The 17,097-nt window shown below is 38.7% G+C and overlaps 1 protein-coding gene across 4 annotated transcripts in view; it reads right to left on the bottom strand.

The window, feature by feature from the left end:
• Myef2 (myelin expression factor 2) overlaps window positions 1-10,961 on the bottom strand; it is a 36,470-nt gene extending 25,509 nt beyond the window's left edge. For 2 of the 4 annotated variants that reach the window (XM_041678779.1, XM_041678778.1), the window contains exons 1-5: window positions 10,670-10,961; window positions 4,094-4,302; window positions 2,841-2,893; window positions 1,432-1,439; window positions 1,237-1,330 (exon numbers count right to left, since the gene is read on the bottom strand). In XM_041678779.1, coding sequence (XP_041534713.1) covers window positions 1,237-1,330; window positions 1,432-1,439; window positions 2,841-2,893; window positions 4,094-4,302; window positions 10,670-10,803 — 498 coding nt within the window. In that variant the 5' untranslated portion in view covers window positions 10,804-10,961. The remainder of the gene's footprint in view (window positions 1-1,236; window positions 1,331-1,431; window positions 1,440-2,840; window positions 2,894-4,093; window positions 4,303-10,669) is intronic. The other 2 variants (XM_041678781.1, XM_041678780.1) reach the window with 2 other exon arrangements.
• Window positions 10,962-17,097: the final 6,136 nt, after the last annotated feature.

Consider the following 17,097-nt stretch of genomic DNA (forward strand, 5'->3'; position numbering starts at 1 on the left):
GATAACACTTTGAGTCTTTACAACACTTCCAGAGATATTCTAATATTTCTCCTATCTCAGTGACAAGGAAACTTAACAAAGGTTAAGTGAATTGCTCTGCCTGGGTCATCTGGCTGTTCTAGTGACAGAGCATGAGTTACAACCTACTTATTACACTTCATACAATTCCCATAGGTATTACTGGTGGTGGTATAATAAGTTCTAGAGACTAGAGAAGAGCGGTCATATACCCTGTCACCTGGCAAGAAAAGAAAAGGATAAGCTGGAACTCAAAATCACTATTCTCCTGTTGAATGCCAGTCAACGAACAAACAGAATCAGTATTAGCACAACATTTCAAATACTCAAAATAACATTACCTCTTTCTTTCCTTCCTTCTTTCTGTTTTCTTTCAGTTTTTCAAGACAGGATATATCTATGTAGCCCTGGCTGTCCTGAAACTCACTCTGTAGACCAGGCTAGCCTCAAACTCACACAGATCTGCCTACCTCTGCCTACCAAGTGCAAGGATTAAAGGTGTGCACCCCATCGCGGGGCTGCCTATTTCTTTCAATACAGACTTAGCAAGGATATGTATGCAAATGCATCTATGTTCAAACTATTATGGTAAAATTAACAACATAAAATAAAAGAATTCATGAAATTGAGGGTTATTCGAGCTAATTATTACCAAGATCAATGACTCCTATAAGTGGTATTATGTAAAGTACCTTCTGGTCATTTTTCAATCCATTCATACTACTACAACAAGATTCCCATTATAGATTATTCTAAATCCTAGACTCTACATGCTAATCTTATAGAATCTAAGTTAATTTTATTAAAGATGAACACCAATCTTATTCAAATTCACAAGCTAGTGTATTATCAAGCAACCAGTAATCAATTATAATACCTATTGAATTTTCAAATTAAACAATAGTCTAAAACTAAAAATGTTTATAGAAAATAAAATCTTCATCTTAAGTTTATCATCTTTAAATTTATGGGTCCTGATTATTTTCTTAATTGGGGGCCTCTATTTAGCTGTGACACAAAATTAATTAAATATAAAGAATAACTCTTATTAGGAGTACTAGCAAATCATCTATAAGAGAAATTATCACTAGCTACAACTCTTTAATAAGATTCTATCCTTAAAAGACAAGTTGTCAGAGCTAAATGAGAAAAAAAATGAAAAGTGAAAGGAAGCATGTCCATATAATATTTAAATTCCAAATACAAAAAATAACTCACCTCTTTAATATTCAGAGGTCTTCCACTAAGGTCATATTTGTTCATAGTTTCTAGTGCTTTCTTTACAAATTCTTCATCTTTGAATTCAACCACACTTAATAGGGAAAAATATGTAAGAAATGCTTATGTAAAAAGATTTCTTATTCTAATCACAAGATTAATTTGACTTAAGATACTTTAAAAAAAAAATCTTACCCACAACCCTATATCCAGTAGATTGTCAATATATGCAAAAGAAAAAAACATTTTAGGTCAGTAATTGAAGTTATTGGAAGACTCTAATATTTAAGTCATCACACGTAATCAAGAACATGTTTTCTTTTCTTTTTTGTTTCACCTCCAGAAAGTAATAGGCAAGTGACCATGCATTTTCTACAAATTTTTAAATCCATCAAATACATTACAAGCTTGGAGTACACTTCTATTTTCAAGTGACTCTGCTTAAAATTAAAACTAGTACCACTGTACAAATTTAATCAACAGTAAATAAAGGAAGAAACTGAAGTTTCCAGTATACAATGTTCTTACACATGAGTATTTCAAAAAGATGCAATGCATACAATATGTATTGAAATCTAATTAAAATAGCAAATCAACATGAATTTTTTAAAAAAATTATTATTTTATGTGTATGGACGTTTTGCCTGCATGTAGGGCTATACACAATATATGGGTCTAGTGCCAAGAGAGGTTGGATGAGGATGTCAAATACCCTGGAACTTGAGTTTCAGATGGTTGTGAGCTGCCATGTGTTATTAGAAATAGAGCCCAGGTCCCCTGAAAGAGCAGCCAGTACTCTGAAATGATGAGCCATCTCTCCAGCCCCCATGAATTTTATGTTAAATAAAGTTATCTATTAGATTAAAACTGGCTGCACACAATTGAGGAACATCTAGTTGGAAGCATGTAAAACAAATTACCCATGCTAAGGGAATGTACAAAATCATTCTTTAAAAACAATTCCTGTGATTACTATTCAAAGTGCCATTTGAATGTGATGACAAAGTTTGTATCTCTCATGTACCCAATCATTTTATGAATATGATGAGACGCTAGAAGAGTTTTCCATTATATTCTTCCATATGCACATGCTGCTAAGTCAAAATCTATCATCAGCCTTCTAGGTCAACTTAATCATAGACATCATCCTAACAATTGGTCGGAGCACTGCCTCTTGTATGGTCCTGAAGGCTACCAAATTAAGCTTTTCAAAAAAAGTTTCAAAATTATATTTGAAATTAACACCTTTAAGCCACAGGCCTCTCATGAAACTCTTGGAAATATTATCAATTCAGTGACTTGTAAAATATCCCTGAAGACATCAAAATACAACAAAAATAACTATATTAAAGTTTTATTAGCTAAGAAAAGCATACCTTAAAGCATTAGGAAAATGAATGCCCTTTATGAATATTTGCAAAACCCATCATCCCTTTCAGGAAGCTGGTTTGGTTGGCATGTCAGACTTGCTAGTATAAAAACCTCAAATCTTAAAGTAAAACAAAATGAAACTTAAGTTTCCAAAAGTCTGATAGAGTATTATACAAAAGTAAACTGCTGAGGAACTTTTAAACCTCGAGCAGATTGTGGCCCATAGCACTTACCCTTGATTTTCCTTCCGCATCCTTAAAGAGCTCCACGTATGTAACCTCACCAACTACATAAGACATACAAAAGGAAGATACCAAGAAACAATACATTTAAACACCAGTATCTTGCTTTACTGCACACCTGTGCACAACTCTACAGAAAAGCACCTATTATTCACCAGCAATCAGGACCAGATCAACATACCTCCTATCAATAGCTATAGAAATTTAACTAATTTTCAGAAATTACATCATCCACATTCTCTAAAAAAGCTAACAACCGTATTAACCCAATTCATACAGCAGATCATATTTGGCCAGCATGATGTGGTTGGTGAACAAATGCACATATACATACAAATGACCCCTCAGCCTGTCATATTAACAACATTAGCACTTTTCAAATAGCTTTGGTCAGCCTACACACAACAGCTGTTTTAAGGTGACTTCCTACCTGAATGTCTTCAATCATGTTTGCCATCAGTAAACTAAATTTACAAGTCATGCTTCACAGCAAGCCACACACTTCTAAATAAAGTCAGTGAATAAAACCAGTCAAATAGTTGTCACCTTACAACAGATACACCAATGCAATTAAAAAAATTATTAGAGAAGATCACCCTCAAAGCCAAGTACATAGTTTGCAGGACTGTTGAACCTCAATTTTTCAAGAGATAACAGAACTAACTTTTACAAGATCAAGTATTGAAATTATTTTCCCCCAAAACCAAGCATGTGCATAAGATGAAGGTTTCCAGGTTATCCTGAAAACAAAACTGCAGCAGCAGTAACACAAATTTAGTACAGAACTGCAAAGACAGCATCATGGCAGTCGTGACAATGCAAGCAAAATGAATTCCACAGCCAGATTCCAGACTCCACCAAAAACATCTTTGGGGGAAAAAAAAAATCGACCTTATTATACATACATTAACAAGCGAGATGCATTGCTTAACTAATGCAACAGTCCTTTAAAATCTATAAAAACGTCAACTAGACAAAGCAATCACTTTAACAAAATTCTTGGTTGCATGCAGATGCTGGCTTCACTATCCACTAAAATGGCAAAAAGAAAAGTACTTCATTTATCCATACTTCCTTGTAACGAAATTGCCAAGTGGAAGAAAAAGAAAAGATTAATTCACATGTCAAGAAAGAAAAGTCTTTTTTTTTCTGAGTCTGTGTGGCTAAGAGGAATAAAAAGTTTGCTTATCTCCTCCCCTTCTTAGATGACGATTACAACAGTAAGTTACTGCAGAAATCGTTACCTTTTTCTCTCATCAGGTCTTTAATAGCCTGCCATTTCATGTCATAGGGGATGTTGCTAATAAACACTCGGTTCCGATTTGGACCTTTCTTTTCTCCAGTACCCGAATTCTTATCTTTTGAATAGGGATGAAATCGATTGGCCTTCTTATTTCCCGTCGACTTTTCTTTTAAATCAGATTTTTCTTCTTTCACTGATTCATCATTCTCCCTGTGAATTATAAGACAAATAAAAGCGTCTTCAACTGAACTTCTAAGAACAGAGCTCTTCAATCACTCACATCTATGGCTTCACAAATCTCTCACTTAAGCTAGAAGCTGGAGGTCAGCCTGGGGCCCCATGCTGTTCAAGCATATCAATTTTTCAGTTAACAGTTGGCAGTTTTCTTCTCTGTTAATAGGTGTAAGCATCCCCAAACCCAGTTTTTCCCAGCATACTATTCAATAAATATTATTAGACCCTAAAGCAGAGGCATGTGAATTATCTCAACATCACATTTACGGAAGAATTAATTTTGAGTTTCATTCAACTCTAAAACCCAATTCGGGCCATCAAGAGGACACTTGAGCAGGAGCCTGATGAACTGAGTTCAAAACCAGAACCCATGTTAAAGATGGAAGGAGAGAATTGACTATACAAATCTTTCCTCTGATGTCAATACGTTCACACGTCATACACATACATCATATATACTAACACCCCCACTCACACAACTGTGCAAAATGATAAAAAAATTAGTATTTTAACTAAATTAAAATTTAAAAACTAGCTCCTACTTGATGCATGGTGATACTTATAATTCTAGCAATCAGGGAGACAGAAACACAGAAAGATTACCACAAGTTTCAAGACAGCCTGGTCTATACACTAAGTTCTAAGCTAACCAGCCAAACCAGAGCTATATAGTCAAGATTCTGCACCCCTCTCCCTAAAAGAAAATAAATGAAAAAACAAAATAAAATGATTAACTGAAAATTTTATTACTTACAGATTAGTAAGTTTTCCCTAGAATTTTCTCCTTCCCGTAAAATCATAATCAAAATACAATCACCTCTATCTACCTATTTAATACATGCATGTACTCATATTCACTACATGTCAAGTTTTATTTATTCCCTACCTTGATAAACAGAAAATGTAAAAGGTATCCTAATATCTTCATGTTGAACATAGGCTAGGACACTTGATAGAATTATCTCTTTTACTAGTAATGCTATTTATAATGCAAGGATAGAGTTGAGGAGGGAGAGATAATTAAACACATCATGAGGCAGAATCTACCAATTTTTTAAATGGGGCTAATTGGGAAAAATTAATTTTTAAGACTTTTCTTGCAATGCAAGTTTTATGATGTCACATATCAACATAGGAATAGATAAGATATGGATATATATATATATATATATATATATATAGCAATCCTTGCAGATAAAAATCTGGGTTAGATTTAAAATGCAATTTATATTTTTATAGTAATAAATTTACAAGTATGCAAGTGCACATGCACACCTATGAGCAAGTGTATGGAGACCAGATGACAGCCTCAGGAATATCATTCTTGTCTTTGAGATAATGTCTGCCTTTGGACTGATGTTCACCAAATTGGCAAGACTGGCTAGCCAGGGAGATGCAGGCATCCTCCTATCTCCTTCTCCCCAGTACTGGTATTACAAGGACACACTTCCATGCCCAGAACTTTACACTGGAGCTCACACTTAGGTCTTCACTGCACATAAGGCAAGCACTTTTCAACTGGGCTAGCTCCCCAAGCCGTGAAAGCAATCGTATTACATAAACAACAGTGGATTTAACTCACGGATTGCTTTAGTCAATCTAAGGTGAACAAAACCATTTTAAGGCAATTTTTATAAACTTTAATGTGTCAAATCTCTAAGAATAACGAGCAAGAAAATAGATTTTTTAAAAACTTAATGGATTATGCTAACAACAAACCAAATATCATAATCTAGGCTATGAAGTCTAAGATGAGCAATTTTAGAAAGCTATAAACAAACTTCTTACAGCATTAATATGGGAATTTTACTTCTTAAGACACCACTCTCCTGAAGGGTAACAATATTGCCATAAATAAAGGTTTATGAGAATAAAACCTATATCCTTTGGTATCCACACTGTATCTAGCATGGTGACTGACTATGACTTGTGCTGGATAAACTGCAATTTTCTATTATCAGTTAAAAACCCAGACTCTGGAGATTGGGAAGATGGCTCAAGGCTCAGTCGGTAAACTCTTGATATGAAAAACTGAGTGCCAAGGTTGGGCTCTCCTGCACCCACATAAGAAGCTGGACGTGGAAATACACATCTGTAACTCCACAGCTGGGGGGTAGAGACAGGTGGATTCCTGAACCTCACTGTCCAGCCAGGCTAGCCAAATCAGTGAGCTTTAGGTACAGTGAAAAACCTCTCAGGAAGTACACCCGTACACACACACACACACACACACACGCACATACCTAAACTCACTGAAAATGGTGATACATGACTGTAATACCAGCACTCAAGAGGTAGAAGCAAAAAGACTGCCAAGAGCTGAAGACCAGTCTGGACTATGCAGCCCAACCTAGCCAGGACCTGATCTCAAAAACAAAGAGAAAAGCTCAAACAATCAAGAAAGAAACATTAGTACCAAGCTTGCTTCACCACCTATTTATATTTTGACAGGGACATTTCTCTATCAATCTTATTCTTTCATAAAAAATGGCAAGACCTGAAAGGTGTCTTCTCATTGTTCAACTCTAGAATGCATCTGTGTGTGAACAGAGTGGCATTTCTGAGAATAGAAGCAAGCAGCCAAAATTTACAAGGCCTCTTCTCTGGTTCCTAGCTACAGCAGACATAACAAACCTTTCTTTTTAATTCCCCTGAAGAACTATCTGCATAATAATGTGCTTCCACTGAATTCACTGAATGTTTCCAGTCTGAAGTCAGGTAAGAAGATATCTAGCCTTTTGATAAGTATCCTTCCAAGCTGCTTTTATCCTTGATGAAATCAAAATATGCACAGAATTCTGAAGTACTAAGTTCCTCCCTTATTCACCTTGCTGAAGGTTAAGTGACGGTGACAACCATTTGCTCTTGGTCATTCATTAAAAAAATATATTATTGAGGAAATTTTTGTTTACTTAAAGGATAACCAGGGAGCAACTAAAGGTTTCTCAAAAAACCAGAAACCAAACTATCAAATAACCGACCTAGTAATCCCACTTTTTGAACATAAACAAAGGAAATAAAATCATCTCACCATTCTGAACTCATACTGTGTCACTCACAGTAACTTAAGATGTGAAACTGAACCAAAAATCTGCTAATCCATTAATTAATGGTTAAAGAAAAGAAAGGTGTGAGAATGTATATATTCTGGATGTATACATACAGGCGCAAACTGACACACATACACGAGAGAGAGAAAGAGAGAGAGAGAGACAGAGAGAGAGACAGAGACAGAGACAGAGACACCCAGTCTTTAGAAGGAAAGCCTGGAAGATCATGTGCTAAGTGAAGTAAACCAGACACAGAAAACCAAATACTGCATGATAACTAAATCAGAGTACAACGATCATCACCAGAAGTATAAGATGTCTGCCTAAGAAAATAAAGTTCCAGTTACCAAGTGAGTTCTAGAGCCAATATATAGTACAAAAACTATAGTTAATAATGACACATTGTACACTAGAAAATCAGAGAATACATCATAAATATTTGCCACACTTTTATATTAGCTCAATTATAATAATCATATAATATTTAGAACAAATCAAAACATGCTATTTATCTTCAATATACAGTTTTTATTTTCTAATTATAACTCAGCAAAGCTAAGGGACAAAGATCACAGTTGTGATCTTCACTCATGAAAAAACTGATGCTTTATTAGTAAACACTTCACAATGCCCCAATGCTGGATATTTTTAAGTAGCACAACAGAAATACATTTATAATTACACAAAACTAACGAAGAGTCACAATACAATTGCTGCTTTTCTTCCAACTTATTTAATTTTGGGAAGGAAACAAATATCTTTAATTCCTGTCTAAATATTTTTTTTTTCGAGACAGGGTTTCTCCGCAGCTTTTGGTTCCTGTCCTGGAACTAGCTTTTCTAGACCAGGCTGGCCTCGAACTCACAGAGATCCGCCTGCCTCTGCCTCCCGAGTGCTAGGATTAAAGGCGTGCGCCACCACCACCCGGCCAACTAAATCTTTTACATGAGTTTCATGATTAAAGGCGTGCGCCATCACTGCCCGGCCAACTAAATCTTTTACACGAGTTTCATGATCCCAAAAGTTCTCCCTGTATGTCTTCAACAGATATTCACTGGATCTTTAACATTTAAGGCCTCAAGGTACAACAATGAAAAATACTATGGATTAATTTAAATTCAATCCTGATGACAGTAGCACTTAGTTCACTTCTAAGCAGCATCTGGTCATCACAATTATTTTAATGAATTGTTATCATTAAAAGCATGGCAATCAGCCTAAAGTTTAGGGTTGTCAACCATCCCTATGGTTCTCAGTAGATGGACATTAAGATTTAAGGCCCTACTTTTTCACTGTGAGTATCTCATGATGGCCCATCAGGTAACAATAAATCCTTTAGGAGCATACTGGTCTCTACTCAACATTGGGAAGAAAGGGAAAGAATGAATTGGAAAATGGAAGCATTCTGTATTTACTGTTGACACCCCACCCCCCCATATTTTGTCTCCTGAAATTAGAAAATGGTTCTTTCCCACCTTTTCCCATCCTGCAATACAACTGTTGTTGGCGCTATATTTTCAGATCTAATAGAGGTTTTACAGACCAGCTTCACAAGTGCCAACATCATAGGACTCAAAAATTATTCTCTTCCAGAGTAAGGGGGTGGCACTCCCATGCTTAAGACAGAAATTAATGATACACACCTGCCATCCCTGGGCCCCATTCCGCCCCATAGATAAAGTTCACATAAGCTCTAGTACCTTTACCCAAAATGGCAGTGTTTACATGCGACTTAAAACACAGGATCGCACATACTCTAAGCTCTTTGTTACTTATGCTTACTTTCCATACAGATACAATATAGGGGTATTTTCAAATCATGACCAAACCTATGGAGACAGAACCCAAAGACATGCAGGCTGACTAGTATTGGTAGTTATTCCGATGTTTTTTTCTTTCTATTTTTAATGGCAAGTCCATAAAGGCCCACGAAGCCTCACTTGAGCTCTGAGTCCTCGATGGTGGAGCAACATGCACACGTTCCACCCGGGAACAAACTGCACTGAGTTCTAATCTTGGATACCTGCTAAACTCGGTTCTGCTCTGAAAATGCTGCCTGTCCAAATGTCACCAGGAGGGTAGGGAAGCTAAAGTCCCCAGTTAACGTCTAGCCAACTCAAAGGTAATACAATGCATTCTAAATAATGGCACATTAGTAAGATGCTTCTCAACATACATCATTTCAAAAATGAATATACGCTTCAGCAAACACCAACCACTGAACTTCCAAAGTTCAGGATGGGCCCCAGGGAAAAGGGATAATTCCTCTTAAATACACTGTCCATGGTGAAGAGAAAATATCTGGTGATGTCATCCAAATAGCAAGACTGTTGTAATGATGCTGAGGAGAGCTACCCCATCTAATTTGCAATCAATTCAATTCAGTGCATTCCAAGAAACTGGTCCAAAGGGTACCATCACTACCGCAAGTATTTCCACACAAAAAGGCCAGACGTTCCCCCATAAGCGCATGAGTTCACTGTTTTCTATCGAGGCAGAACTGAGAGGTGCGGGGTGTTTTCACTACATTACTGACATATTTAACTTCAATTTCATAGAACGGGACATAGAAAATGCTGGCCTTCACATCACCCCACGTGACAAGGAGAGGCAAATGCAAGATGCCTCTATCCTACCGCCGTATTTATAGATTAACGCCAACTGAATTCTCTACAGTGACAGATAACAGATCCGACCTTAAAGTCGAGAGTTTTCTTCTAAAAAAAAAAAAAAAAAAAAAACACTGTATTTTGTGGGTTGGGGGGTGTCATTTTGTGGCCTAGCGCCTGCCTAGCACACACGAGGCCCAGGGTTCCGTTCCAGCTCTGTCAATGCACTTATATTCTAGTAATTTAATTGTATCACCTTATGCTGCATTATAGTAAAATGAAGGCCACCATACACTGAGTTTGTGTTGGTTTTTTTTTTTTAAAAAAAAAAAAAGCCTGCATAGACAGCAAACATCATAAGTGAGTGGAGGAGACAGAGTCCCCCTTTTAAAGAGCGCCAATCAAGGGGAACACAATGGGTTCGGTGAGCTCTAACACTTCAGACACCACCACGGCTCACGCGGCCCCCAGCGGGGCTCGGAACCGGGCCGGGAGGGGAAAGGTCCGATGATGTCATCCCTAGGTCCTCCCCCGAGATGAGCCTAACCTCGGGCCTCTAAAGGGGACCGTTTTCCGCGCCGGAGGCCGGGGCCGCCCGCGCCGCACCTGCTCCCGCACCGGGGCCGCCCGCGCCTCCCGCCCCGCCCGCCCGCCGGCCCTCCGCCCGCCCGGGGGAGACAATACATTTTAACGCCGTTGGCGCTGCTGCGCGGCGGCTTCTCGGACTCGGCGGGGTGCGGGTCTCGCCGCGGCTCGGCCGGCTGCTGCTGCGGACCGTCGTCACCCGCGGCCGCCTCGGACTTGTCGGCATCGGCCATCCCGCCGCGGGCTCCGCCTCGGCCGCGCTGAGGGCTCCGAGAGCTACAATGGCGGCGGCCGGCGGAGCGGTAACGGATCGCGATTTGAAAAGGCCCCGAGCGCTCGGCAGCCCGGATCTCGCGAGAGCGAGCGGACGAGGCCCCGCGACTTAGGGAGCGAGCGGGGGGCGGGGCTCTTGCGCGGCCACCTGCGGAGAGCGCGCCGGCAGCCAAGGGGCGCGGGCGAGGGGGTCCTCAGGGGGAGGGGCGATTGGATACAGGAAGTACGCCAGCATCGTCTCTGGTGAGGGATGCTCTACGTAGCCGCCCTGCCCCCGAGTTACCCGGAGACCTTCAGTCCGGTGCCTCCGTGAGTGGTGGCCGCACCAATTGACTACTTTCTTTGAGGTCTGAAGATCTCTGTAGACCTTAGCAATCAACTAGGAAGTTGAAGTTTCCAAATTCTCGAGGCAGCAGCCTTGTGGACAATCTGTAATTTTCTTAAGAACTGCTGTACAAGGAGCCCGGAGGGAGAGCGCCGCAGTTAGGATAACGTGCTGCTCTTGCAGAGGACCCAGGTTCGGTTCCCAGCACCCACATGGAGGAGCGCCAACTCCCTCTTCTGACCCCACAGGCACTAGGCGTGCACTTGGTACACATATAAATAGATGCAAGCAAAACACGTACGCTTGGAATAAAAGTAAATATTTATCAAATAAAGGCGTGGTGGTGCACGCCTTTAATCCCGTCAACCGGGAGGTAGATACCGGTGGGTCTCTTGTGAGTTCAAGGTCAGCCTGGTACACGGAGCGAGTTCACGCCAGTTGACGCTGTTACACAGTAAAACCCTGTCTCGAAACAAAGAATTTTACAAGATTAGCTACAAATGTACATTCTGGGTTTTGGTTATAGATTTTTTTTCCTTATGAAAACACAAATTTAACTTCAGTGCTATAATTGGACTTCACACTAAAGTGATCTTTTCAGTTGAAAAATGCAAAGACCTCTCCAAATGTTTCCTTCCATTAAAAAGTGAGTGGCATACTGCAAGCGTATTTTATAAGCGATGAAAAGCTCTGTAAAATGCTGCCTTTAGGGCACTGTCCACATAGAGTCCTAACACAGGAGTTGCTACAGCACTCAGTTTGTGTTTCTCTCCCATCAACCCTGGGGGGGGGGATAAAAAGAAGAAAGATCATACCATTATCACACACACACATGTGCACACACACACACACACAATCAGCAAAACCGAACATATGACAAATTAAATGGTTGAATTTGAATGCACTAAGATTCTAAACAAAGTGTTTACTGACCTAAGACTATATCTCAGTGGGAGAGCGCTTGTCTCACCGGGTTCAATCCACAGTATTGTACCCTGTTCTGTTTTGCAGTTCGTACTATGATGGAAATACAGATGCTTATCACTAAATAGTAGAAAGAAACATCTGAACCACTTTCTAATGCCTTAGCTTACATCAGCCTACCTTTCCCTCAGTGCCACCCAGTAACTCCACCCAAAGGCAGATTAGAGTGAGTTCTGGAGAGGCCTGCTCACTTTCCTTTGCACCAGAAGAGACACTCCCTTTTCCTAACACGTGGGAGAATTGGGCTTCCTCCATCCCAAGCCATGGATATCAAATGGTAACCATTTTGTCCGGCACCCTCACTCTAAGAGCACCAAGAGATGGTTACCTCTCGTTGTGGTCTTTAATTTAAATATTTATATTTTTACAGCATTGTTTTCAATTTTTAATTATAACATTTAGAAGAGAAAATAATACTTCTTAGATGATGATTTGCGAGGTTCAATCCCTACGCTGGTCTGAATATTTGGAAATAATCGTTAGAAGCTGATAGAGCCTTTGACTGCTCATAACCAGGCTTCGTGTTTGGGGATCAAAAGAACTTTTCTTTGAGTACAGTTAAATTTCTGAAGGAGTTGAGCTCCATCGCAGTCATTTCAACAAAGGCATTCATTACTGACATACTTATGGGTACAGTTGGCTGGAAGCAATGGTCGTACAGTAGTGTACAGATGGGACTTATCTTATTGTACTGCATTACAGAGGAGTAGGTTGAATTTATTTCATGTCAATGTATTTCAACTCACAGGCCATTTAAATATGTTAAAAAATATATAAAACTGTGTGACGTGAGTAAAAGCAAACTTGATAGCATGTATTTCCATTGTTTTCATTTCTGTGTCAGGTGACAGCCATTTAGACATGTCGTAGGAGGAAGGCCCTCATTCTGGGCCCTATAGGCTTTCATGACAACTAGCTAGGCTGGGAGAGCAGAAGTTGAGGAGTTATTGCTAGAGCTTGGAAAATTAGAAGGGGCAGGAATGGAGAGGACTCGCCAGCATTAGCCCCTGTGAACTGTGAAAGTCTGAAGACCCCTAATGCCCAGCAACACCCCATCTGCCCTTTGCTGTGACCACTAAGTTACCTGCAGCAGCTGCGGGGTCAAATGGCTTCTCCTCTCCCTTCTCAAAAAGTTGCAACACTGTTGTTCATTGGCAGAATTTATATTGGAATACAACTAGAGACAGATTTTTGGCAATGCTGAATCGTCAAGAGTCCTATGTAGCCCAATTTCCTAGCCACTTAGCACAGTTCCTGATATATAAATACACACACACGCAAAGGCATTTACAAACTAAGGCTAGTGGTAACATAATTAAAGCATGAAAGCTAAAATGAGTTTATGATGTTTTTAGATTTCACAAATTTGACTAAGAACAAACATAATAACGGGAAGATAAGGTATGAAAAGCTCATACAAAGAGAAGGAAAAATTATGAAATAGGAATTTTCAAGATAGCTGAGGGGAAAGGGGAATGCATGAATGTGACCTGGGCATCAGACTGATATCCTCAGAGCTTACCTCATTCGGCTCTATAACTGGACTTAGAGTTCACCTATTTTTTAACTTGGTAGTCAAGACATAACATACTGGGGGAAAAAACAATGATTTTCCTCAATCTGTTGACATTCCCACTTGTCAGTTATGTATTAACTGACTGATACTATAGAATCATATACTGTAACAGAAAAAGGATGGGTTTTTGAAATAAATTCAGTCAGTTCCTACTATTCATGGCTCAAAAATTTGCAGAGACTGTGTTGAAAGTAACATATTATTCTATTTAACAATGCGCATAGAAAAGAGCTTGAATTATGGTTTAAATGAGACTATTTAGAAGCATGTGGAGAGTAAAATTAAAACCCATTGAATAAAACTTCATTTTAATCATCACTTGGAGCTGAAACATTGGGTGCGTCTATCTTTGCTGAAAGAATTTCTAGCAAAATGTAATATTGTCAATGAGACTCATCAGATAGGCCAGGCTTAGGTCATTATCCACACGGGAGTACCGTCAGCTCATTTCCCTTAGGAGTCCACCCGGATAATCTCTTCACTGTTGACAAAAGCCAGCACGGTCATTTTCTAAACCAGTCATCCCGTTATCAAACTCGCACGTCCCATTTCAGCACTGGCTACTCCTGAGACCCCAGATGCTAAAACGACCTGGGGGAGGAGGCTAAGGAGAAAAGAAAGAAAGGAAGCTAATAGTGTGATAGACAACAACAACAAAACCCTCAGAACTTTAAAGCACTCAATACTGAGCTGAGAAACTTGAGATGAGCGCCTGCTCCATTTATTCGTCGCGGAAGCTTTTAATTGGCCCTCTTGAATTACACTGGGATGATAGGAATGAACCTCTAGAAAGTACAGAATGTGCCTGCATTGGGAGCAGAATATCTGCAATTGTGTCTTTTTTTTTTTTTGGAGAAGTAGCAGATACTGCTTACTAAAATTTCAAAAACATTCCAAACCCTTCCTCCAAAAAGATTAAAATAATTTATGGAGTATAAAGGTAAAAATGACATTCAAGATTGAGAGGAAAATATTTATAAAATCAATTAACTTCGAAAAACAAATGATTATCTAAATACTTTCTAAAAATCACAAGATTATTAAAATTTTAAATGTAAAAAAATAAATTGAATAAAGTAACTATACCAAAATTATCTATATGTTTCTTCAGCATATTAATTTTTGTTACTCAATGTTTGCGTTCACTGTACTACATAATAAAATGAATTACATTTGAAGATTCTACATATTTCAGCCATCAGCCAGAAAGTGTGGATTCTGCAAAGAAGAAGAAAGCAGCATCTTGGTTCTACTGTGACTCCAGGAAGCCATCCCAATATAAAAACCTTGGGTGCAAAAATTACCAGTGAAGAGGCTCCAGGCAAGCAAGACCTGCCTAGGAAGGACCCTAGACCAGTTCGATAGAAGAAGGCCTTGCTTTCTCTTTTACTGAGATGTGGTCTTGCTAGACTACATTCTGAGTGAGACCGTCCTCCGTGCTCGCTAATTCCTGTAAGTTAGCACATCTTTTGACAAGGTAGAGATGAACACTTCCCAGGTCTGGGCAGTTGGCTTGGTTGCAAAGTTCAATTATGATGTGAATGGGAGGACCCGAATTTGAATCCTCTGCATACATGCAAAAGCAGGGGGTGATGGTAGATGTCTGTAGCCCTAGTGCTGAGGAGGGGGAGTCGGGAGGATCCCTGAAGCACATTGATCAGTCAGCCTAGCTGAGTCTGAGTTCCAGGTTCAATAAGAGACTTTGTCTCAACGTCTCAAATAATTAATAACAATAATATAAAGAGAAATGAAGACATCAAGAGTACAGAGAGAGAGAGAGAGAGAGAGAGAAATTAATGCTTCTGATCTCTAACTTAATTAAAAGACAATATTTAGGGTCTACAAAAGAAACAGAATACACTGTGCTTTAAGGTTAAGCTAATTTGTAATTATAAATTTGAAACTCTTTTCTGCCAACTTAACATTTTAACATTTAGCATTATTTGTCATTGTCAGAACCTGGAAACAACCTAAATGCCCCTCGACCAAAGAATGGATAAGGAAATGTGGTACATTTACACAATGGAGTACTACACAGCAGAGAAAAATAATGACATCTTGAAATTTGCAGAAAAATGGATAGAGCTAGAAAACATCATATTGCGTGAGGTAACCCAGACCCAGAAAGACAAATATCATATGTAGTCACTCATAGGTGGTTTTTAAACATAAAGCAAAGAAAACCAGCCAACAAATCACAATCCCAGATAACCTAGACGACAATGAGGATCCTAAGAAAGACATACATGGATCTAATCTACATGGGAAGTAGAAAAAGACAAGATCTCCTGAGTAAATTGGGAGCAAGGGGACCATGGGAGAGGGCTGAAGGAGAGGGGAGAGTAGGGGAGAGGAACAGAGAAAAATGTATAGCTCAGTAAAATCAATTTTAAAACATTTTAATATTTAAGATTATAATTTAGATTTTTATTTCCATAATAATTAGGTTATGTAGTTTCCTATCTTTCAATATCCTACTAAAATAAATTATATAAATATGTACATAAACCTATCATACACATTCACCTAACAGTCATTGTTTTGGCTGTGAGTAAATGACTTTAAGTTATTTCTCCTCTTCTGACTTTATGACACTAATTTTATAGGTGACCATAATCTGAATTTTTTTAAGAATTAATTTAAAAAACAATTCAAAGACAAATAACTAAATAGAGAAAAGAAACAAATTTTTAAAAAATATATGAGTGATAATTTTTAGTTATTAATTTGACTCTGGTCTCCCTGGGAGGTAAAAGAAGCAATAAACACAATCAGTCACACAGTCTTCACAATATATGAGAAAAAAGCACAGCTCCTGCTCCGGTTTGATTTAAATGAGGAGTGGGTAGGAGTGCTCCATTTGCATTTCAAGCAGTGCTTCTTGGGAAATTTCCAAGCTTTCTAAACTGCACAGCATCTTAAAGATAAAGTAGTAGGCGATGTGTTGACTAACTACACACACACACACACACACACACACACAAAATTAATGTTGTATGTATGTCAACTAATATCTAATAACAACTCTATAAAAAAATTAAGCAGTTTATGTAAACCAGGAATCTTTCCAATAGAATATTTGTAGATAAAGTCCAATGTAGCACCAAAGCATGTTAAAGGTGATTTTTGTCAGGGGTTGTACAATGTCAATCACAACTTGTCTTCTATTCTGGAAACAGATCATAGTCTCTGAAAGCATTACTTCAGAAAGCCATTAGTGAGTTTCGTTTCTCTCAGTACCTTCTATGGAAGTTGTGCAAGAATGTGAAGGGCACACGTTCATTGCAGTTGCGTTAATTCACCAGTTCTTTTGCAAAAAAATAAAGAATAAAACATAAGTCGTATATTAATTTCTATAGAAGTATAACT

Source organism: Microtus oregoni, unplaced genomic scaffold (genome assembly GCF_018167655.1).
Source record: "Microtus oregoni isolate MIOR12 unplaced genomic scaffold, Mior012 000031F_ref0000149, whole genome shotgun sequence".
NCBI classification, from domain to species: domain Eukaryota; kingdom Metazoa; phylum Chordata; class Mammalia; order Rodentia; family Cricetidae; genus Microtus; species Microtus oregoni.